This window comes from Rattus norvegicus, chromosome 2 (genome assembly GCF_021556685.1).
Source record: "Rattus norvegicus strain SHRSP/BbbUtx chromosome 2, alternate assembly SHRSP_T2T, whole genome shotgun sequence".
Taxonomy (NCBI): domain Eukaryota; kingdom Metazoa; phylum Chordata; class Mammalia; order Rodentia; family Muridae; genus Rattus; species Rattus norvegicus.
This window is the reverse complement of record NC_141535.1, coordinates 195,970,985-195,996,461: the sequence shown is the minus strand read 5'-3', so window position 1 is coordinate 195,996,461 and position 25,477 is coordinate 195,970,985. Positions and strand designations below refer to the sequence as shown.

At 37.0% G+C, this 25,477-nt stretch overlaps 1 protein-coding gene and 1 pseudogene across 4 annotated transcripts; both read left to right on the top strand.

Annotated features, from left to right (window-relative positions):
- Window positions 1-314: 314 nt before the first annotated feature.
- Chial1 (chitinase acidic-like 1) lies at window positions 315-25,477 on the top strand. 4 transcript variants are annotated; one of them, XR_015661514.1, is made up of 11 exons: window positions 315-4,235; window positions 5,921-5,950; window positions 6,450-6,651; window positions 10,406-10,462; window positions 11,137-11,302; window positions 15,149-15,273; window positions 22,401-22,547; window positions 22,789-22,974; window positions 23,846-23,965; window positions 24,052-24,193; window positions 25,175-25,474. XR_015661514.1 is itself a non-coding variant. In NM_001439424.1 (11 exon segments), coding segments are annotated over 11 exon segments (1,323 nt in total). In that variant the 5' UTR covers window positions 4,082-4,159; the 3' UTR covers window positions 25,270-25,475.
- LOC148006743 (glyceraldehyde-3-phosphate dehydrogenase pseudogene) lies at window positions 1,237-2,335 on the top strand (annotated as a pseudogene).

Sequence of the window (25,477 nt, the reverse complement as noted above, 5' to 3'; positions counted from 1 at the left end):
GCATGGAGGAACTGAATTAATATATGGACTTTTGAAAAGACAACAAGAGTAAAAATGATCATTATATAATATACATGATGACATGTATGACCCAGGAGATCCATGAGGAACTTTGAAACCATTTATTTTACAATAATGACTGTTTTCTGATGCTAAAGGCATGGTTAATTATTTTTGACATATATTTTACAAAAACTACACTGATTTATGTAGAAGCAACATTCCTTTCCTAAGAGGAGGTAAAGCTACCCCTTTCTACTGTTAGGATATCTAAGCCTATTATATCTTGAGGTGTGACTGCTGTCAATGAATGTATTTGTCAATAGTCATGAATTTTTATTATGCTTTGAGAGGTTTCATTGATTGATAAATAATTGAAAGTGGGCCATCTTTTTGTGTACAAAGTAACACCTGTAAACATGGTTAAGTCATTAGAGGTTCTGAAATAGCCATTTATGCTGGTGCAGAAAGCGATACACATAGAAAGCTGTCATTAACCAGAGTGGTGCTGAAGTTGCTTAGTATGAGGTTACAAGATTAAGAGTGTGCTCTAGGTGATTAGAGATAAAAAATCTCTGATTATAACGGAATAGGTGAAGTAAATTAAGGAAAAATACATATTAGCAAAAGATGCATCTATGAATCAGAAGTGGCTAGACTCAGAATAAATAAGAAAATTTCAATTTCATACGGGACAGAGTTCATGACATCCCCTTGTCATACATCATCAATTTCAACTTTTTAGTGTTGGTCACTATAGAATATTCTAAAAGTTTTATCTGAAGGACTTTCTCCAGTGTACAGAGTATAGACTAAAAGGTGGGAAGAGGAAAAGGAAAGCTCTCATCCAATTCCTTTGGAACTAAAGTTTGAAGTCCAGTTGAGGTCACAGGAGTGGGCAGAATCAGTTAAAAGGTGACTCAGAATGTTACTCCATCTGGATTAGACCAAAATAAGCATCTTTCCTGTTTGAGTGTGAGTGTGTGCTATCTGTCCTTAAGGTTTAGGAATTGATTTTATCTTGGACAAATGAGTTTAAAAACAAAGAATTTAGCAGCAGTGATGATGACGGAGAGGACTGGATAGAGTCCTAACCAGGAGGCTAGATATTTAGCAGTTAGTTTCACAAGTTGACTAGTTTCTGAGGATCAGGAGAGATTGTGAATTGGGAGCAGATCCCTGTTCCAGAGACTACTGCATCTTCTCATGCATTGCCAGGCTTGTCCTCTAGACAAGATGGTGAAGGTCAGTGTGAACAGATTTGGCCATATTTGGCTTTCTGGTTACCAGGTCTGCCTTCTCTGCATCTGGCAAATTGGAGATTGTTGCCATCAAGGACCCTTTCATTGACCTCAACTACATTGTCTTTTTTCTTTTCTTTTCTATTTTTCGGAGCTGGGGACCGAACCCAGGGCCTTGCGCTTGCTAGGCAAGTGCTCTACCACTGAGCTAAATCCCCAACACTCAACTACATTGTCTACTGTTTCAGCATGACTCTATCCATGGCATATTCAATGGCATGGTCAAGGGTGAGAATGGGAAGCTTGTTATCAATGGGAAGTTCATCTATACCTTCCAGGAACAAGATTCTGCTAACATCAAATGGGGTGGTGTTGGTGCTGATGCTGAGTATGTAGTGGAGTCTATTGGTGTCTTCACCACCATGAAGAAGAAGTCTGGGGCCCACTGAAGGGTGGGGCCAAAAGCATCATTATCACCACCCCTTCAGTCAATGCCCCCATGGGTGTTAACCAGGAAAAATATGACAATTCACTCAAGATTGTTAGCAATGCATCTTGCACCACCAACCGTTTAGCCCCCTTGGGCAAGGTCTTCCATGACAACTTTGGCAATGTGGAAGGACTCATGACCACAGTCCATGTCATCACTGCCAATCAGAAGACTGTGGATGGCCCCTCTGGCAAACTGTGGCCTTATGGCCATGGGACAGCCCAGAACATCATCCCTATATCCACTGGCAAGATCATTCCAGAGCTGAAATGGGAAGCTCAATGACATGGCCTTCCACATTTTTACCCCCAATGTATACATTGTGGATTGGACATGCTGCCTGGAGAAACCTGACAAGTATGATGACATCAAGAAGGTGATGAAGCAGCCATCTGAGAGCCCACTGGATGGCATTTGGAGATACATTGAGGACCAGGTTGTTGCCTGCGATTGCAACAACAACTCCTACTTTTCCATATTATATGCTGGGGCCAGCATTACTCTCAATGACAACTTTGTAAAGTTCATTTCCTGGTATGAAAATGAATATGGCTGCAGTAACAGGGTGGTTGACCCCAATGACTTCATGGCTTCCAAGGAGTAAGGAACCCTGGACCACCCACCCGAGCAAGGACACTGAGAGCAAGAGAGAAGCCCTCAGTAGCTGAAGAGTCCCCATCCCCACTCAGCCCCCAATTGTGAGCATCTCGCTCACAATTTCTATCCCAGACCACCATAATAATAGGAGGGGCCTAGGGAGCCCTCCCTATTTTCTTGAATATTAACAATAAAGTTTACCACACCCACAAAAAAGTAGTATATTTTATAAGTAAGGTAAATAGCTGTTAAGTACAGTAGTCCATGAGCATGCCTATAAGGTTAGAGATTTTAGTCATTAGCTCTCTAAAATGATGAAATTAATGATGACCTTCATCTTGGTTAAGCAAACAAATGCCATTTGGTGAGGACCCACATAATAAATGACAAAAGAATAAAATATAGTAGAGCTGATCATGGAAGACTAGAGAACTTTATACCTAAACTTTCACCTCAATTTTATAATTTGAGAAGTTCTTCTGCCTATATGGATTATATCAAATAGATGAGCCACACTTATGCTGTCAATATGGGAACTATAGAAGTTTCTGTCTTTTAGGTTTTTTTTAGGACAGACATCTTGTTTGTGAATAAAGAATCAACAGGAAGTATGAAGATGTTCTCTGAGTGATCACAACTATTTTAAATTTTTTATTTAGCATTGGAATGCTGTTCTTCTTTATATGAAGTATTTAGCAATTATGAATTGTTTCTAGCCTCAAGAACTGTACTGACATAAAAATAGTATATACTCAGCAACATTTGACATTATGGACACACTAGTTTCGGTCTTCTTCTTTTCTCCCTTCTTTCCTTCCTTCTTTCCTTCCTTCTTTCCTTCCTTCTTTCTTTCCTTCTTTCCTTCCTTCCTTCTTGTCTTTCCTTCCTTCCCTTTTTTGGAGACAAGGTATTAGTGTAGTTCAAATTATTCTGGAACTCACTATTAGTCAATGCTTGCTTCAAACTCATAACAATCCTCCTACCTCAGCCTCCTGTTGCTAATATTATAGGTATGCGCTACTATCTAGTTGATTTCTGATTCTTAAGAAACATTTCATTGCTTAAAGCTATCACTTTGTTTGTTCGCTTCTATTTCATGAATCTTTCTCAGTTCTGTATGTTGATCTTTCATCTTTCTATTGTGTGAGCATTATTTTGTTTTTATTATTGCTTGGTTTATTCACAAACTTATCCCTATATAGGCTTAAGCAAACTCATTATTCTAAGGACTCCTTAGTGTGGTGAACTTCTCTCATCGTCAAATTTATATATCAAAGTGCCAGTAAGTATCTCAATTTGACATAACACATCACAGTGTGAATTCATCTCTGCAAACCTTGGCCCTCTGTAACTAACATTCTTTGAAACCCTAAATACCCCATACCCCACATCTTGGCCATTTCATATAACAAATGTGAATAGAATGTTAAGGAAGTAGTCCATGAGTAGAGAGAAGGAATGATTTAGGCATTGACCATATAAATAGCATGTGAATAATTCCAAGAACAAACAAGATTCAAACAGAGCTAATAATTTTCAAAGGCTTTTGTTGTTTACTTGCCAATAGAAACTTGCTTTGATGCCAGGTATGGAAATTCTGTGAAATAAAAACCTGATTGCCTTATCTCAACAGATTTTTCAGCCTCAACATGTAGGGAAAGGGGTATTAAGGAAGTGAGTACTTTGAGTAACTGTGGACTTCACCTCCTGCTAGGATGGATAGCATTAAAAGCAGAGTCTGTAATAGAGAGATGCTGATTTACAAATCAACCATACATACATTGTAGTAAGCAATTCTTTTTGAAAACTCTTGTGATTATTAGGGACAGAAATGTTATATAAAACCAGTGAAGACCCTGCTGGATCAGTACTGAGGGCATTCATATCCAAGCTTGTTTTCATCATGGGTAAGTGTGTAATCAGATATAGATCCTTCCTTCTTCTTATATGGTTTCTTTACTAGTATTTTTATAATGATGCTTTAATTTTTATGATGACTGGGGTTAGCACTTATATAGGATAACCAATTTGGGGACTTTCCTTGGGAGGACAATTTCTTCCAGTCTTAGCATCCCATAGTTAATTATACTTGATTGTGTAGGAGTGAGACCATGTGAAATGTTCCCCTTCTGTGTTAGCATTTGTATTGGTGTTCTTGTTGAGGAAGCCACATTGATAGATTTAGTTCGTGTAGCTTATTTGACATTTTTAGGCGAGGGAATCTCACAACAATCTTCCTGTTCCCCTGGCTCTTAGAATCTTTCTGACACATTTTTACTATTACCCTTGAGTCTTGAGTAGAGGAGTTATAGATATAGCAATTGAGGCTGGGTGCCGCATGGTCACTTGTTCTCAGCATTTTGATCCTTTTCTTTAATGGTCGAACTCTGTTCCAAGCTCAAGATTCCACAATACTGTTTCTTTAATGGATAAGAACCAAACTTAAGTCTGGGTAGTAGGACAAGTATTTAGAATATATTTAGGATTTATGCTGGTTTAGAAAGGTAGAAACTGGAAGTTTTCCTCCAAGGTCTAGATCTCCGGAAGTTATAGATAGTTGTCTATGTGTACAGGCATTATTTTCTGTTTGGTAGATCATATTTCTTTGTTCCTTGGTGTTATATTTATTTATTTATTTATTTATTTATTTATTTATTTATTTATTTATTTTATTATATCTGTAGAATGGCTTTCTCTGAGATGAAGACCAGCAATACATGAGGCAGTGCTATGGAAGCAATTACTTAGAATTATTCTTTAATCATCCTATACAGTCTTCCTAAGTCAGTGATGACATAATGTATTATTCTTAAAAGTACAGTCATTCATGGAGCATGATTTTATATATACTTTATGTAATTCCAAAATGTACTAGCTGCATAAAATCTATATAGTTTTAAACTCAGTGTCCTTCAGAATATATTTTGAAATATAACACCAAGCTTAATTAGTGAAACAGTCAGAGAAAGAGTGGTTTGCTCAGCTTGAGGGTGGTTCAAGCTTTTAATTCTAGGACTCAAGATTTTGAGGAAGAAGGAACTCCAAGTCATGGCCAGCCTAAGTTCCATAGTGAGATGATGATGAAAGAAAACATACTGTATTTAAGCTGAGTAAAATCATCTTGAGTTTTACTTTATTGTTTTTCTGGCATTGTTACAAAAGGCTTTGCAACAGTCTTCTTAATGAACATTGCAATGCTGTAGGAGAAACCCAATTCTCTGCTTTAAATGATGCTTTGCATGTTATAAGGCTAAACTCGTGCAATCTATGGAAGAAGAGGCACATTTGGATGTGGTCCCTAAGTAGAGTGAATGTCAGTTTGTCTTCTATAGCCTTTATGTTCAATAATAAATATTACATAGAAAGTAAAAGACAGGGTAATGGCTAGTTCTGAATAGTAAAAGAATAGGTTTAAGAGCATTACTAGGAAACTGGGAAAGGAAATAACATTTGAAATGTAAATAAAGAAATGTATCCATTAAAAAAGAGCATTACTAGGGATATAGCAATCTATAATCAGCAATGTGGTTCACATGGCTTCTTCTGAGTTAGATCCTAGAGAACAGCAGGTAAATGTATGTTCTGTTTCCAGGACTCAACCTCCTACTGAATGTTCAACTTGGTAAGTCATTAACTACATGTTTACTATTAGCAATGCCTCTTATCTCTCTAAATTACTTATAATCCAATATTATGCTTAATATAGATTATTATTAACTTATATTCTATTTTATTTTAGAAAAAAACCCTAGCAGGAGATAACATACTAAAAATTGAGATGGGTTTACTTTGTGGAGAGTTGACTATTTTAGTTCTGTTCTCATTGCTATCCACTATAGCATGACCACTAGAGAGCTATAAACTAATGACTACCTAGCTCTACATGACAGCTGGACATGTTTTGTCACATAAGTAAACCAAATTTCCCCTATGTATTTTTCAAAACCGAACATAAGTCACTTTAAGTCAAGATGGGCTCTTCTGTGAGAGCTCAGACTCATCACTTTTAACCAGAGATTAGGCATCTGAAGTACAGGAAAGGAAGGTAGCAAGGACAAATTATGAGAACAGGTCATTAGCACCAACAGAACACTGTCATCCTTAACCATCACTTCTCACAGACTCTGCCTACCAGCTGATGTGTTACTTCAACAACTGGCCTCAGTATCAGCCAGATGTGAGAGGTATGAAGCTTGATGACATTGACCCTTGCCTCTGTACTCACCTAATCTATTCTTTTGCTGGGATTTGGGAAAACAACAACACCATGACCAAAAGGAAAGATTTGGATGACTACAAAGAATTTAATGATTTAAAAAAGAGGTAAGAGAAGGAGAAGATATATGATGTGGCATCTGTGGGGTCAATAGTTACCAGATGTCAATGCTTCTTAATACTACAGGATTGATAGATTTGATGTAGAGGCCCAGTTTCCAAGTTGATCACATTTTAAAATATTTATTTATTTATTTATTTATTTATTTATTTATTTATTTATTTATTTATTTTTACACTCTAGATTTTATTATCCTTCTGGTCCACCCCCACGACAGTTCCATATCCCATACATTCTCCCCCCTTGTCTCTACAAGGATGTCCCCACACCACCCACCCTACCAGACCTCTAAACTTCCTGGGGCCTCTAGTCTCTTGAGGGTTAGGTGCATCTTCTCTAACTGGGCCCATACCTGTGAGTCCTCTGCTGTATATGTGTTGGATGCCTCATCTCAGCTGGTATATGTTGCCTGCTTGGTGATCCAGTGTCAAGCTAATTGAGACTGCTGGTCCTCTTACAGTGTTGTCCTCCTCAGCTTTCTCCAGCTTTTATTTCTAATTCAACCAGAGGGTTCAGCAGCTTCTGTTCATTGGTTGGGCACACTCTTCATATCTGAATCTGATTATTTCAGCTGCTTGTTGGGTCTTTTGTAGGGCAGTAATAATCGGCCCCTTTTTGTGACTGCCCCATAGCCTCAGTAATGGTGTTAGGTCTTGGGGACTCCCCTTAATCTGAATCCCACTTCGGGCCTGTTGCTGGACCTCCTTTTCCTCAGGTTCTTCTCCATTTATTTCTCTGCAATTCTTTCAGACAGGAAGAATTATGGGTCAGAGTTTTGACTGTGGGATAGCAACCCCATCCTTCACTTTATGCCCTGTCTTTCTGCTGGATGTGTGTTCAATAAGTTCCTTCTCCCCACTGTAGGGCCTTTCATCTAGGGTCCCTCCTTTGAGTCCTGAGAGTCTCTCACTTCCCAGGTTTCTGGTACATTTCAGAAAGGGTCCTCCCAATCTCCTTTCTCCTGAGGTCACCTGTTTCCATTTTTTTTCTGCTGGTCCTCAGGGCTTCAGTTCTTTTCGCCCAGGCAATACAAGACCATGTTCCCTCTCCCCACACCCAAATCCCCTTTCCCTCCCCCATTGTGGTTGCTTTCTCCTCCCTCCCAAATGTAACTGAGGTTAGAAAAAATGACATATTTTTGACAAAAATGTAAGTTTTGAAATATTTATAAATATATACATTGTTTTGACCACATCTATAAAAATTGTTACATGCATTTATGGTGTCTGTAGATGCATATAAATGTTCATATGTATGCCACAAAACATGTGTTGAAATCAGAGCACAACTTTCAGGAGTTAACTCTCTCACCATGTGGGTACTGGGAGTTGTGCTGAGGTGATCAGCTTGATGGCAAGTATATATAAGAACTGAGATATCTTGCCTGCCCCTGAACACTTCTATTTTCAGTAATTTAATCTACTCTCTGCTGTTTCTAAAATGTTGATAATTATTATAAACTTTAAGCACCATGTTGCATAAATGTGGTATCATCAAGTTATGATAAGTGAAATTTTGTAATTCTTGTGTGTATTCCTAATCCTCTTTCCCCTGACTGGCCATGATAAGCACAAGTCTGGTTTATGTTTGAGTTCAAATACTCAAGAGTCTACTCATGCATGGTATCTTTATGGGTCTCTCCTAATTTTCTTATTAACATGCACTCCATGTTAACACATGCCATGTTAAGTAACACACTTCATTCTATTGCTGAATTTTTATGCTTATATTTAGTACATCTTTTTGTCTACTCATTCACCTAAGTATAGGAGATTTCATATCTTGCATATTGCAAATTGTACACTGTTTGTGCCATTTCTTCAACACATTCATTTCATATCCTTCGGAAAGAAATTAAATGACAATTATAACCTTTCAAGGACTATTTATATTAGTTTATATCTTGGCTGCATTAAAGTACATCTGTATAAATGGCTTCTAAGTGTTCTTTCAAAAATAGATTTCCTTGACAATGTAGTTGTGCTTCATATTTTATCATAGTAATCATAGCAGGTGAAGATGACATTTCATTATGGTTTTAAGAACATTATCTCTGGATTGTATGATCTTAAAATACTTTTGTTCATACCATTATCGGTGTTTTATCTTGTTTTAAAGAAATGTGTAAAGATTTTAGCCCATTTTTTATTCAGGATGCTTTTGATCACTCAGAGCTTTTGATTCATGAATATATTGGTTATTAACCTTTCACAAGGTATATAGTTATCAAATATTTTGTTCCATATTCTAGTTTGTCTTCTTACTCTGTTGATTGTGTTACTTTTGTTGTAAGAATCTGCAATATGGCATAATCCCACTGATCATCTTTCCTTCTGTTGCCTGTGTGATGGGAATCTTTTGGAAAAAAATCACTGTTTAGGCCACATTTGTAGTTTTATCCATGTTTCTTTCAGGTAGTGTTTAGTTTCACAACCTATGTTTGTATTTAACTTATTTTAGTTTCTTTTTACATTTGATGAGCAACAGTGGTCCAAAATTATAATTCCACCTGCAGATAAGTACATATGTAAAAGGTCATATTACCTATTATATGTGCTTAGTATTTTTAAAATTAGCTACTTTCTTCCATCCTTTGTGTATTTAATCACTCAATAACTCCATTGTCTCAGTGAATTGCACAAGGAAGAGGATGAACATACTATAAAATAGACACCAAATGGTCTGATTGATAATCAGAAGAATTTTCTGCATTTTAATAAAAATGTCTTTTGTGAAAAATAAAGCAATACCTGGTACTTTGGAATTTGCATATCCATTCTGTTTATTCATACATAACACAAAAATAAGGCAACTTCTACCATGATCAATGGTACTATCATGAATATAGTTATTAATAAAGCTATTATTTATACTGGGAATAACAACTTTTTGATTTCTTGCATCAAAGACTACCTGATAGTATGTGAATCACTATTCCAGCACAACAGAACCAGAATCAAGCAGAAAAAATAACAATGCACCCAAAACTTGAGTATTGTTTTCTCATGAAAGACGCACTTTGGAAATTCATAGTTTGAAATCCCTATTCCGAAGAGTCTTTGCATTTCTAATGCACTGATTTTGGATTAATTATCATAGAGACTGAAGACATGATATTTCAAATAAGAGGTATCATTTTACTTCATAGTACAGGGTATGAATTAATTATCGTCTGATTTGTAGGCACTAGAAATATTGCCCAGTACATTCTTTGCATGAATTTTGGAAAAGGAGCATGGGAGAAGTAGGAAGGGGGACAGGAAGGGATTGGAGAGATGTGGATAAAGGTCATATGTAAGAAATACTTATAATTATGCATATATGTATAAAACATAGGAATATATAATAGGGACATATATGTAATATATATAATATATGCCTATATGTCTACAATGAAAATTAGTGAACAAAGTGGTCAAAAATTTGAAGCAGACTGTGGGAGGTTATATAAGGAATAGTTTGGAGGGAGAAATATTATAATTATCTTATAATTTTGAAAATAACAATATACCTTATAAAATCTTGTACTTTAGATTTGCCCAAGTAACTTTGATGTTATTTAAGATTATGGCAACACAAAATTTGTAATAAATTTTCATTAATAGAAAAATTGTTCACAAGTTTACTGTATAATATCAAGACAAGATTAAAGCATAAGAACAGGCCCAATACCATAAATAGTTTCATTTTAAATACGAGGACCCATGGAATTTGAAATTTCTCTTTTCTTTTACTTTAAAGAAACAACAAGCTGAAAACACTCCTGTCTATTGGTTGCTGGAACTTTGAAGCTGGTCTGTAAGTTCTCTTCTGAGATAGTTTTCATTCACATACTATTGAAGACAATCTGTAGCATCATTTCTGTCTCCTTATCCTACACAGTTTTAGATGGAGTACTAAAGTATCCACTAAGGGAACATGTAAACTAAATAAATGTCTACAGTGGAACTTCATTACTAACCAAAAGACTTTGGAAAACTAGTGTGTATTTCATATGTTTAAATGTTTGGATTAATATTCTGGTTCTCCCCTAAGATTTAATTACCTATTTCATAACAGATGTCCTTCTTAAAGTACCTCAGCATACAAAGCCAGAGGAATAACTGATATATTTTTCATCTTTGTTTCCAAAAGAAGGGAAAGAAAATGGACATGCATAAGCAGTAAGCCTTCTTTGACAGCACATAAATTTGAGAACTATTTGAAGACCAAACACACTGATATGTTAGCTCCACTCAAAACCAGTACAGCTGCATTCAATACACAGAACATTAGAATCAGCAATAATTAAATACATGGAAAGTTGACCAAAAGCAGAGATTCCACAGGGATTTCCTGAGAACTGCAGAGACTTAATCTTGGGGAAAGGTCCTGATGAAAGACTCAGAGGCATATATTAATCAATAAAGCATCTTTATCCCAGTGTGTTTAGTTTCCTGAAGAATTATTATCATTTCTCTGTGTTCCCTTAGTTTTATCACCATGGTGTCAACTCCTGAGAGCCGCCACACTTTCATTACTTCAGTTAGAAAATTCCTGCGAAAGTATGGATTTGATGGACTTAACTTAGCTTGGCAGTACCCTGGCTGTTATGGAAGCCCTCCTAAGGACAAACATCTCTTTACTATCCTAACACAGGTAAGGAAATCGGGAATAAATACCGTTTTTATTCCTAGAAGATTTGAATTTTTATCTTTCTAAGGAGAATTATTATATTACAAAATTAAATATGAATTTAGATTTATAAAGTATTATCATTGCAAAGATTCTTAAGTACCATCACTTCATTCAACAAGGTATATACTAGATGTTTTTACCACATGTAGTTTATAAAACACAAATATTATTTATTTTGGTATTACATATATAGGTGTTTTGTCTGAATGTATGCCTACACAGCAGGAGAGAGCATCAGATCACATTGACTACAGTTATAGACAATTTTGAGCCACCATATGAATCCTGGGAATTGAACTCAGAAACCCTGGACAAGGCAATGTTCTTAACTGCTAATCCACACCTTCGGCTTGACCACATGAGTTTTAAGACCTGTAATTCATTTCAACTTCACATTTTTCATTAGTTTATGTGTATACAAGGATTACACACACACACACACACACACACACACACACACACACACACACGCACGCACACACACATACCGACACAAACTCCATGTAAAGCTACTATAGAGGTGGACAATATAATATTCTACCTAAGAATATATGCTACCAAATAGTCCTATAGACCCCACAGATATTGCAAACCACCGATAATACTATTGATTATCCTTCACAACTTGATAGCAAAACACTTTTGGTGAACATCCCACATACTTGAGTCATACTACATAGAGAAATGTAGATGGTACTCATATGGAACATTCTTTTCTGTTGGCTAGTATTCATAATGCTTGAAGGTGCTATACAAACTATCAGAGGAGAAAACTGATCATTAATGTCACCCAGCTATGAACCATGCAAGCTACACTAATGACCTATCTTCAAGTTATTCCCACTAATGCAATAGTGGCACATATGTTAAAGGAGAAACTGGACACTTTTGACCTCATTTAGAACCTTTTTCACTAGAAAGAACCCATACCTGACAAAGAGGCTAAGAACCTGAATAAATAGGCCATGGTTCCTAAGAGAAAATAGATTACAATTATTCTTCTAAATGAACATAGTAACAGAGTGACTTCTAATGTCATATTTCTTGGCCTAGAGGTTGGGGAATCATTTACTCCTCATCAGAGAAGCTTCTGTTAGGAGTAGAAGAGTAAATAACTCAAAAAGCCACAAATGGAGAGGACAGATTTATTTTAAAAACCAGAAACAGTTGATGATTTTGAAGAAACAGACTTTTAGACACAAGGTTATACACATATGAACACATGTGTCATAGAGATTGTGACAGCATGCACAAGAGCAGAGCAAGCACAAACCAGACAAAATTCCAACAGAAAAGAGGTGAAGTGGGCATAAAATGTAACACAGTGGGCTATATGTAACACATTGGTAATAGAAGAGAGATAATATATTGTCTTTAATTATGTGTCACTGGATATATCAACCACATTGCAGGGTAAACTCCATAAGAGTAGATAGTATGTACAAACTGGACTGTATGATGTTTTGCGTAGAGTGAAAGAGTGAATGAACTTGGATTAGTAGAAAGGTACAGGAGGATTTGAGAGAAGTTGAGGGAAGAGAATTAATATGTTTAAGATACAGTGTGTGAAATTCTTAAAGAATAAATAAAATTTTAAAATATAATTTCATAATATTTTTGATGAATGACAGGATAAAGGAATGCAAAGCATAAACAATACAGTATATTTAAACAAATGTTCATGGAAAGATGAAAAAGTGCTTCCTAAAGTATTACTTATTTTCTATTGCTGGGATAAAATACCTTGACAAACACAACTTACAGAAGTGTTTATTTTCCCTTGAAGATCTAGAGAGTTAGCATAACAGTAAGCAAGCAGTAGGCATGGTGGCTGGAACAGTGTTTTCAGAGCTCACAGCTTGAACCATAACATGAAACACTAAGTGCAAACTGGAAGTGGACATGCTTTTTAATCTCAAACTCCTTCCCACACATGACTTTCTTCTAGCAAGGTTTTACTACCTTAACTTCTTCAAATACATCATTGACTAGGGACCTGTTCAAATTACTAAGGCTATGGAGGGTATTTCTTACTGCAGTACATAAAATGCTTTCTCTCAGTGATGAACATAGTCTGGTACTATGCAATTGAGGATAGATAGTGACTGCATGTATGTAAATAGATGAATCTGTGAGAACGTTTTTACTACTTCTTTGAAAAGTTTTTGTGTTTTGGTCGTATTTGCTCTCTGATAACACCTCCTCAATTATGTTGCTACCCAAATAAATTTGTGTTCTATTTCTTAAAATCCATCTAGTCCAATGTTTGTTGCTCACATGTTCTTGGAAGTGGCCTTCCATTGGAGCATGATCAATCTCTTAGTTTCTACACTCTTAAGGAAAACTGACTGTCCCTACTCCAGCAGCTCTCTATGCCAGAATTTTATCTGGCTTGTGTTATATAGGTCATATGAATATTGTCACAATTCCCATGAATTCATATGTGTATCCATACTTCTGTGTTCAGAAACACTGTTTTCTTGTGGTCATCTGTCACTTCTAGTTAATATAACTTTTTTGACTCTCTTGCTGAAAACAATCTATAATCTATATATTTTATGATCTCAAGACAGATTCTTTTTCTTAGTCTGAACAGTAGATTATCAGCCAGGATCTGAATGAGGGACTATAATAACCAATTTAGGATCGAGAATTCTCTGATGAGAACTGAGAGATGTATTGATCTATGACTATAATGACTGGTTATCTGTTGTTTGTTTCATCTACGTCCATTTAGCAGAATAATAGTAGATCATTCCCTAAAATCAATGACCTGTGTAGTCATAAGTTCTTTGCTTTGATAATGATGCCAAGTGTGGGTTTTATTTTGTGGAGTGGTCTCCAAATCCAATTAGAAAGTGTGCAAGGGTACAGACTAGCCAATAACTCCCAAAGAGATAACTAGTTTCTGACATTTTGCTTTTAATTAATTTTTTGTATCTAGTAAAGACATGGTTGCCTACTTATATGGTGGTTCCATTTTAATTATTTTTGATTGTATGCATGTATATATATTATGAAAGTTCTATAGTGGCAATTTACTTTTTGTTGAACAGATTTAACTATCAAAAAACAGTATATGAACTCTTAGTTAAAGCATGCTTTCAGTATATTTATAATTTCTAGACACTTAATTTTACTTCATTGACACAATGGAGAACAAAACCACACACTGTGCAATATACGGGTTCAATATTTAAAGACAGTAAAACATCTCACTTATAATGCATCTTCTAGTAGAACATCCTGGTCACGTTGACTAATGTCTACATGGCAGTTTTCTGAGGCAGTCTATTTAATTCCTTCTGGTATTCCCAAATAATGTTGTAATAATAGTAAAACCTAATATTCTAAGTAATGTTTGAATCACAGGACACACCAAGGAATTGTCATCTCATACTGAAATTGATCTGTCATCTACCTATTCTTTCTCCCTTCCATTGAAATGAAAATCAGCCTCATAAAAAGGTCCTCTATTGAACAAATGAAAGCAAATTTCTACCCAACTGAAAGCTGAATCCAGGGCATCAAAGCAAATGTAGTTCCAGAGCAGGGTGATGCTGGGATACATCGAGGACATCTAGGACCTTTACCTTGATTTTGAGTGGTTGCTGACATTTTGTGTAACATTGGGAATAATCTCTATTACCTATGAATATTAGCCATGTGTTAACATCATTTACCACAATGACTTTATTGAAATGTTGACTAAGTAAGATAAAAGATGTTGAAGTGCTTTAGCATGTATTTTATTTACAGAGCTAAATTAATTCCAAACATATGGTGTTATATCATATTACTCTATAGGAAATACGTAAAGCTTTTGAAAAGGAGGTGAGCAAGAACAAAAAGTCCAGGCTGATAATCACTGCTGCACTTGCCGGTGTCATCTCCCCAATCCAATTTGGCTATCATGTTCCCCACCTGTCACAGTGAGTGATGTACCATGCCCTGTAATACTATAGTATGAGCAGTTTTCTTTCTTGCTTTTTTCCACTGTTATAACTTCCTTTTTATTTTTGATTTTTTAAAACTTTTTTAAATTGGATACTTTATTTTTAAATTTCAAATGTTATCCCCTTTCCCAGTTTTCAAGACATAAGCCTCCTCCCAATCGTCCTCTCCTTCTTCTATAAGGGTGTTATCCTACCCATCCAACACCCCTTCCCACACCCCGACATTGTCCTACACTGGGAGTCCAAACTTGGCAAGACCAAGAGCTTCTCTTTCCATTGGTGCCCAACAAGGCCATCCTCTGCTACATATAAAGTTGGAGCCATGGGTCAGTCCACACATAGTCTTTGGGTAGTGGTTTAGTCCCTGGGAGCTCTGATTGGTTGGCATGGTTGTTCTTATGGGGTTGCAAGCACCTTCAGCTCTTTCAATCCTTTCTCTAATTCCTTGAATGGGGGTTCCATTCTCATTTCAGTTGTTTGCTGCAATGTTTGACGTGCTATGGCTGTGTCTCTCAGGAGACATCTATATCCAATTCCTGATAGCACACACTTCTTAGCTTCATCCATCTTATCTACATTGGTGGTTGTATACATATGGGCCACATGGGCAGGCTCTGAGTGGCCATTCCTTCAGTCTCTGCTCCAAACTATGCCTCCATATCCCCTCCTATAAAAATTTTTGTTCCCATTTTTAAGAAGAAGTGAAACATTTGCACTTTGCTCATCCTTCTTCTTGAGCTTCATGTGGTCTGTGGATTGTATCATGGGTAACTTGAGCTTTTGGGCTAATATCCACTTATCAATGAGTGCATACCATGTGTGTTTTCCTGTGAATTTGTTACATCACTCAGGATGATATTTTTCAGTTCTATCCCTTTGCCTGTGAATTTCATAAAGTCATTGTTTTTGATAGCTGAGTAGTATTCCATTGTGTAGATGTACCACATTTTCTGTATCCATTCCTCTGTTGAATGGCATCTGGGTTCTTTCCAGCTTCTGGCTATTATAAATAAGGCTGCTATGAACATAGTGGAGCATATGTCTTTGTTATATGTTGGAGCATCTTTTGAGTATATGCTCAAGAGAGGTATAGCTGGTTCTTCAGGTAGTTCAAGTCCAATATTCTGAGGAAACTCTAGACTGATTTCGAGAGTGGTTGTACCGTTCTGTAATTCCACCAACAATGGAGGAGTGTTCCTCTGTCTCCACATCCTCGCCAGCATCTGCTGTTGCCGGAGTTTTTGATCTTAGCCATTCTGACTGGTGTGAGGTGGAATCTCAGGGTTCTTTTGATTTGCATTTCCCTTATGACTAAATATGTTGAACATTTCTTTAGGTGCTTCTCAGTCATTCGGCATTCCTCAGCTGTGAATTCTTTGGTTAGCTCTGAACCCCAGTTTTTAATAGGGTTATTTGTCTCCCTGCAGTCTAACGTCATGTGTTCTTTGTATATTTTGGATATGAGCTCTCTATTGGTTGTAGGATTGGTAAACATCTTTTCCCAATCTGTGGGTTGCCTTTTTGTCTTAACAACAGTGTCCTTTGCCTTACAGAAACTTTGTAGTTTTATGAGATCCTATTTGTCAATTCTTGAGATTAGAGCATAAGCCATTGGTGTTTTGTTCAGGAAGTTTCCTCCAGTGCTCATGTGTTCGAGATTCTTCCCCACTTTTTCTTCTACTATTTTGAGTGAATCTGTTTTGATATAGAGGTCCTTGATGCACTTGGACTTAAGCTTTGTACATGATGATAAGAATGGATTGATCTGCCTTCTTCTACATGCTGACCTCCAGTTGAACCAGCACCATTTGTTGAAAATGCTATCTCTTTTCCATTGGATGGTTTTAGCTCCTTTGTCAAACATCAAGTGCCCATAGTTTTGTGGGTTTATTTCTAGGCTTTCAGTTCTATTCCCTGAAGTACCGGCCTGTCTTTGTACCAACACCAAATAGTTTTTTATCACTGTTGATCTGTAATACTGCTTGAGGTCAGAGATGGTGATTCCCCCAGACATTATTTATTGTTGAGTATAGTTTTTGCTCTCCTGGGTTTTTAGTTATCCTAAATGAATTTGCAAATTTCTCTTTCAAACTCTATGAAGAATTGAGTTGTAATTTTAATGGGGATTTCATTGAATCTGTAGATTGCTTTTTGCAAAATGGTCATTTTTACTAGATCAATCCTGCCAATCCATGGACATGGAATGTTTTTCCATTTTCTGAGATCTTCATCAATTTCTTTCTTCAGAGATCGAAGTTCTTGTCATACTGATCTTTCACTTGTTTGGTTAAAGTAACAGCAAGGTATTTCTTATTTTTGGGACTATTGTAAAAGGCATTGCTTCCCTAATTCCTTTCTCAACCTGTTGATCCCTTGAGTAGTAGAAGGCTACTGATTTATTTTATTTAATTTTATACCCAGTCAGTTTGCTGAATTGTTTATCAGGCTTAGTAATTTTCTGGTGGAACATTTGGAGTCACTTAAGTATACTATCATGTCATCTGCAAAAATTGGTACTTTGACTTCTTCCATTCCAATTTGTGTCCCTTTGACCTCCCTTTGTTGTCTGATTGCTCTGGCTAGTATTTTGAGTACTGTATTGAGTAAGTAGTGAGAGAGTTGTCACATTTGTCTACTCCCTGATTTTAGTGAGATTGCTTCAAGTTTCTCTCCATTTATTTTAATGTTAGCTACTGGTTTGCTCTATATTGATTTTCCTATGTTTATGGATGGAGCTTGAATTCCTGATCTTTCCAAGACTTTTTTTCATGAAGGGGTGTTGAATTTTCTCAAATGCTTTCTCAGCATCTAATGAAATGATCATGGGGTTTTTTATCTTTGAGTTTGTTTTTATAGTGGATTACACTGATGGATTTCCATATATTGTAACATCCCTGCATACTTGGGATGAAACCTACTTGATCATGATGGATAATCCTTTTTACATGTTCTTGGATACGGTTTATGAGAATATTATTGAGTATTTTTGCATTGATATTCATAAGAGAAATTGGTCTGAAGTTCTCTTTCTTTGTTGGGTCTTTGTGTGGTTTACGTATAAATATAATTGTGGCTTCATAGAAGGAATTCGGTAGTGCTCCATCTGTTTCCATGTTGTGGAATAGGTTGGACAGTATTGGTATGAGATCTTCTATGAAGATCTGATAGAATTCTGCATTAAACCCATCTGGTCGTGGGCTCTTTTTTATTAAATGCTTCTATTTATGGATCTATGTGGTTGTTTAGATGGTTTATTTTTTCCTGACTTAACTTTGGTACCTGGTATCTGTCTAGGAAATTGTCTATTTCCTCCAGATTTTCTAGTTTTGTTGAATATGGGTCTTTGCAGTAGTATCTGATGATTTTTTAAATTTCTTCAGATTCTGTTGTAATGTCTTCCTTTTCATTTTTGAATTTGTTAATTTGGATTCACACTCTATACCCTCTGGTTAGTCTGGCTAAGAGTTTATTTATGTTGTTGATTTTCTCAAAGTATTAGCTCCTCATTTTGTTGATTCCTTGTATAGTCCTTTTTGTTTCTATTTGATTAATTTCAGCCCTGAGATTGATTATTTCCTGCCTTCTACTCCTGTTGGGTTTATTTATTTCTTTTTGTTGTAGAGCTTTTAGGTGTGCTGTCAAGCTGCTGACTTATACTCTCTCCTGCTTTTTTTTTTTTTTTTTTTTTTTTTTTTGCAGGCACTGAAAGCTATGAGTTTTTCTTTTAGCTTTGCTTTCTTTTGTCCCATAAGTTTGGGTATGTTGTGCCTTCATTTTCATTAAATTCTAAAAGAACTTTAATTTCTTTATTTCTTCCTTGACCAAGTTATCATTGAGTAGAACATAGTTCAACTTCCAAGTATATATGGGCATTCTGTCATTATTGTTGTTATTGTAGACAAGCCTAATTCCATTGTGATCTGATAAGATGTATAGGATTATTTTTATCTTCTTGTATCTGTTGAGGATTTTTTGTGACCAATTGTATGCTCAGTTTTAGAGAAGGTACCATGAGGTGCTGTTAAGAAGGTATGTCCTTTTGTTTTATGCTAAATGTTCTATAAATATCTGTTAAGTCCATTTGGTTCATAACTTCTATTAGTTTCTCTATGTGCCTGTTTAATTTCTGTTTCCATGATCTGTCCATTGATGAGAGTGGGGTGTTGAAATCTCCTACTATTATCGTGTGAGGTGCAATGTGTGCTTTATTAACATTTCTTTTATGAATGTAGGTACCCTTGCGTTTGGAGCATAGATATTTAGGATTGAGAGTTCATCTTAGTGGATTTTTCCTTTGATGAATAGGAAGTGTCCTTCCTTATCTTTTTTAATGACTTTTGGTTGAAAGTCGATTTTATTTGATATTAGAATGGGTACTCCAGCTTTATTCTTCAGACCATTTTCTTGGAAATTTGTTTCTCAGCCTTTTACTCTGAGGTAGTATCTGTCTTTGTCTCTGAGGTGTCTTTCCTGTATGCAGCAAATTGCTGAGTCCTCTTTGTGTATCCAGTCTGTTAGTGTATGTCTTTTTATTGGTGAATTGAGTCCAGTGATGTTCAGAGATATTAAGGAACAGTGATTGTTGCTTCCCATTGTTTTCATTGTTAGAGATGGAATTATGTTTGTGTGCCTCTCTTCTTTTGGTTTCATTTCAAGGAGATTACTTTCTTCCTTTTCTGGGGTATAGTTTCCCTCCTTTGTTGGGCTTTTCCATCTAATATCTTTTGTAGGGCTGGATTTGTTGAAAGATATTCTGTAAATTTGGTTTTGTCATGGAATATCTTGGTTTCTCCCTTTATGTTAATTGAGAGTTTTGCTGGATGTAGTAGCCTGTGCTGGCATTCGTTTTCTCTTAGGGTCTGTATGACATCTGTCCAGGATCTTCTGGCTTTCATAGCCTCTGGTGAGAAGGAATATATAATTCTGATAGATCTGCCTTTATATGTTACTTGACCTTTGGCCTTTTCCCTTTCTGCTTTTAGTATTCTTTCTTTGTTTTATGCATTTGGTGTTTTGACTATTATGTGACAGGAGAAAATTCTGGTTTTCCTGGATGTTTTGGATTAGAGCTTTTTTTTTTGTTTTACATTGTCTTTGACTATTGTGTCTATGTCTTCTATGGTATCTTCTGCCCCTCATATTCTCTCTTCTATCTTTTGTATTCTGCTGGTGATGCTTGCATCTATTACTCCTGATCTCTTCCCTAAATTTTCTTTCTCCAGTGTTATTTCTCTTTGTACTTTCCTTATTGTTTCTATTTCCATTTCAAAATTCTGGATGTTTTTGTTCAATTCCCTCATTTTGTGTATTTTCCTGTAATTCTTTAAGGGATTTTTCTGTTTCCCCTTTCAGGGCTTTAACTTGTTTACTTGTGTTGTCCTGTATTTCTTTGTGTGTTATTTATGTCCTACTTAAAGTCCTCTATCATCATCATAAAATGTGATTTTATATCTAAGTCTTGCTTTTCCATTGTGTTTACATTTGCAGTATTTGCTTTCGTGGGAGAACTTGGATCTGATGGTGCCAAGTAGTCTTGGTTTCTGTTGCTTAAGTTCCTGAGCTTGCCTCTTGCCATCAGAGGTGTTAGCTTGCCTTGCTGTCTCTTACAGTGGCTTGACGATTCTGTGTCAGAATGCTGGCCTGTGTGTCAGCATTCTGTAGACCTGTTTTCTTTTAGCTGGATATGGGAACAGAGAGCTCTGCTCTCAGGTGTGTAGGTGCTGCAGACGACTGGCTTTCAGCTCTCAGTGCAGGCAGAAACCTGAAGGGTCCTGCCCCTGATTGCTTCTAGGTCTCTGTGCCCAGGGGGCACTGATGACACTAGGTGATTTCCTCTTGGGTCAGGAATGTGGGCAGAGAGTAGTCTCCTCTGAGTTCTCAGGAGTTTCAGCACTTCTGAGGGTCCAGGTTCTCTCCCCCATAGGATTTGGGTGCAGGGAGGTGTGTGATTGGTTCAGTTCATTTCTGGCACTGGCTGGACTCAGCAGGTTCCTGACGCTGACTGCTCCTATATTCCAGTATCCAGAGGCACTATGCAATTTCCTCTTGGGCTAGGGATGAGGACAGAATTGGGCAGTGGTGTTGGTCTGATCTGTGTTCTCAGGATTATCCGAACTTCTGCGTGTTTAGCTCTCTCCCCCAATCGATTTAGGTTCAGGGAGCTGTTTGATCAATTCAGTTCAGTTTCGGGCACAGCCAGAAACCAGAAGTGCCCTGTCCCAGAGAACTTCTGCCGTTGTGTGACCTTAGTCCACCTGACAGGTCATCTAAAGCCGAGAAGTTGGTCTAACCTCTGCTCTCAAGTGTGTAGGCACTCCTGGTGACTGGCTTTCGGCTCTTGGCACAGGTAGAAGCTCAATGAGCCATGCCCCTGACTACTCCTAGGTCCTTGTGCCTAGGAGCACAGACGGCACTAGGCAATTTCCTCTTGGGTCGGGAACTTGGGCAGAGAGTAGTCTCCTCTGAGTTCTCAGGAGTGTCCACATCTCTGAGGGTCCAGTTCTCACCCCCATGGGATTTGGGCCCAGTTTTTTTATTCCTGGGATGTCTTACTGATCTAAGTTTTTGTTCAGAGGCCTTGGAAAGGTCATCTTTTGCTGGAATAGGTGTGGAAAATAATCATAACAAATTACTTTAATCTGAGAGAGTCTACCAGCAGCTGACTGAGACAGATCCACATACTAACAGCTAAGCATTGAACTAAGGTCAGGGATCCCTTTGGAAGAGTTGAGGGAAGAATATAAGGAACTGAATGGGATGGCAACCATATAGGAAGACCAACACTGTCAACTAACCTGCATCCCTAGGATCACACAGAGATTATGACACCAACCAAAAAGCAAACACAGGGTGGTCTGAGGCTCCCAAAATATATGTAGCAGAGGACTGCTTTGTCTGGTCTCAGTGGGAGATGTGCCTCATTTCATAGAGACTTGATGCCCCAGGGATGGGGGATACCCAGGGGCTGCATACTTTCAGCAATGAAGAGGATGCTGGGATAGGAAGAATTCTACAAGAAAGTGCAGGAAAGGGGGCAACTTTGGGGTTATAAATAAAGTAATTAATAAAAATAAATGATTTTAAGTAATTTCCCCTTACCCTAGGTCTTTGGATTACATTCAAGTCATGACCTATGACCTCCATGGATCTTGGGATGGTTACACTGGAGAAAACAGTCCTCTCTATAAATCTCCAGCTGAAACTGGAGTCAAGGCCTTTTACAACATAGTAAGATACTGTATAGAGAAGTGGTAAGATAAATCATATGTAGATTTAGTACAAAAACAACACAATTAATTACAAATCTCATTGTTTTAAGTCATCAATCATGTTTCATTTAGTATAAACTCTAATATACTGAAATTATTTGTAAGAAATTAGCAGTCATTTTTAGGTTAATACAGAAATTTGAATGCTTATAATAAATAGCTAACATAATTATTCATAGATGGTCTGTGGCTTGGACACCATATCTAATTTCTGCTACTGCAGAAATATACAATGCACAACTGGAAGAACAAAGGGGTATCACCTGAGAAGCTCATTGTTGGCTTTCCAGCATATGGACACACTTTCATTCTGAGTGACTCCACTAAAACAGAAATTGGTGCCCCTAGCAATCGTGGTGGCCATCCAGGACCCTACACAAAGAAAACTGGATTCTGGGCCTATTATGAGGTTAGTAGTTGGCTGTACAGTGCTCTGTGAATTTTTATATGCCTAAGAAGAAAAATGTACTGACTCTGAATTTTTATTCTATCTTATTCTTAAATTGAGTTGAATGTTATTTTAAGGACTTAAAATTTTTATTCCATAGCTTCCAAGTAACCAAAAGTGATAAGCATTTACTAACACATTGTTCTTTCGATTAGTAGGTCACACTCTTTATATTTGTATTTACACACACACACAGACACACACACACAGACACACACACACAGACACACACACACACACACACACACACACACACACACACACACACACAAATGTCTCAGAATACCATGGATCCTGAAACCAAACACTAAAATTGTGGACGATTTGTGAACACGTAAAAACATGGAGATATATATCAATTCTTCATCTCTTGCCTAGAATGTATATAACCCTGGGTTTAGTCCCCAATACCACAGAAATAAAAAATAGTTGCATAGTATATAGTAATATATTATGAATATATTTGGCAAGCATGGTGCCTCATAACCATTAACTCTGTATTCATATGACAGAGGCAAGAATATCATCAGTTTGCAGTGAGTCTATACAGACTCAGATCTTTTCTCAAATAAAAAAAGGACTAGAGATGTAGTTCATTGGTAAATTTCTTATTTAGCATTAGCAAGGCCTTGGGGTGACCTCTAGTATAGAAAATAAAACACTCTAAATCTTTCTAACAAATTTGTAGGGTTAGTTTCCTAGAAATCTAATCAATTACAGATTTGAGGTAAACCTTGTGGAGACAATCAAAGGAAGGAAATCAAATAAATGTGCACATTTTTCTTACATGGAAATAATATTTACATTATCTGAAATTCTTAACTGTTCAAAGATTTGTGCATTCCTGAAAAATGGAGCCATTCAGGTCTGGAATGCTGCTCAGCAGGTGCCCTATGCCTTCCATGGCAATGAGTGGGTTGGCTATGACAATGTCAAGAGCTTTCACATCAAGGTAAGGTTAGTTCTTTGGATGCTCTGAGCCCTAACCCTGAGTCTCAAGAAACCAAGTGACTCCTGCTGTCCTTTTTTCTTAACCAGGCTCAGTGGCTTAAGAACAACAACTTTGGAGGTGCCATGATTTGGGCCATTGGTATGGATGACTATACTGGTTCTTTCTGTGATCAGGGCCCATTTCCCCTGACCTCCACCTTGAAGAAAGCCCTCAAAGTGCACAGTGCAAGTAAGTGACAGGAAGAGTATGCAGAAGGTAAATAATTGTTCCTTCATCAATCCAGAGAAAGCCTTGATATGCCAGGCTTTTCGCCAGTGAGGTGCTTAATATTTCTCCAACTGCTAACTACCATGTCAGCAATTTAATACTCTATAGGAAATCAGGATTCCTTAGCTTTTGCTTTCTTATTTGTTTCTAGATTAGATAGCTACCCTGGGAAAGTTTAATAGAAACTCATAAATCTAAGCTATTATTCATGGGGATTACGAATGCCTATATTTACTCCAGACTTTTTAAAAATGCATTTGTTTGTTACTTGTACCACATCCTCCAGAAAGGTTTTTATATACTGGGAATCAGTGCCTATTTCTTAACTGATTTATATGGGACATGTCTTAATTAAGGTTCCTATTGTTGTGATGAAACACCATGACTAATAGCAACTTGTAAAGGAAAGGATTTATTTGGCTTAGACTTCTACTTCACTGTTTATCAAGGAAGCTGGAGCAGAAACTCCTAAAACAGGAATCTAAAGGCAGGAGCTGATTCAGAGGCCATGGAGGAGTGCTACTTATTGTCATTTCTCATTGTTTGCTCCGCTTGCTTTCTTAAAGAACCCAGGACTACAGCCCAAAGATGGTACTACTCACAATGGGCTTGTACCTTCCCCATCAGTCATTAGGTAAGAAAATGCCCTACAGGCTTCCCTATATCCTAGTCTTATGGAAGAAATTTCTTAATTGAGGTGCCCTCATCTCAGATGACTTTAGTTTTTGTTAAAATTACCCAACAAAGGGAGGCCAACTTTTTATTGTGAGTTAGGCAGGCTTGAGACAATAGCTTCTTGTAACTTCTGAACTTACCTGAGCAAACCTTGAGTTTATTGTACCAACATTCTAGGACACTTCCTCCTGCCCAGTTCTCTTGTTTCAGAGCAGTCAGTTTCCTCACATGAATTCATTGTTCTTCTCTTTATGCTATATGTTTTAGGTTGCAAAGTAACTGCTCTTTCAGCCAATGTGACTGGTAGCAGGGACAGTAACTTTGGAGCATTGGAGCCTCTATTTCAACTCAGTAGCAAATAACACAAGCAGCATCTGGCACCGCCTGAATGGAATCACATTCTAGAACTTCCAGGCAGAATCTGCCTTCAAGAGCAGCAAAATTGTTGGGCTAGACATAGACACTATCTGATACCTTTCTCCAGGAACTCTGCATACTGTCTCTTGCCTCTTTCTAGGACCATCTCACTTCTACCTAGTACACTAAATTAAAATAAGCAGTTAGTTCATG

What these genes read in the sequence shown, in the direction of transcription:
- Chial1 (XM_087620273.1), top strand. Translation starts at nt 11,147, where the DNA reads ATGGTGTCAACTCCTGAGAGCCGCCACACTTTCATTACTTCAGTTAGA. An exon ending in TCTTTACTATCCTAACACAG is followed by an intron (nt 11,303 to 15,148) that starts GTAAGGAAATCG and finishes ATTACTCTATAG; the next exon opens with GAAATACGTAAAGCTTTTGA. An exon ending in GATTCTGGGCCTATTATGAG is followed by an intron (nt 22,975 to 23,845) that starts GTTAGTAGTTGG and finishes AACTGTTCAAAG; the next exon opens with ATTTGTGCATTCCTGAAAAA.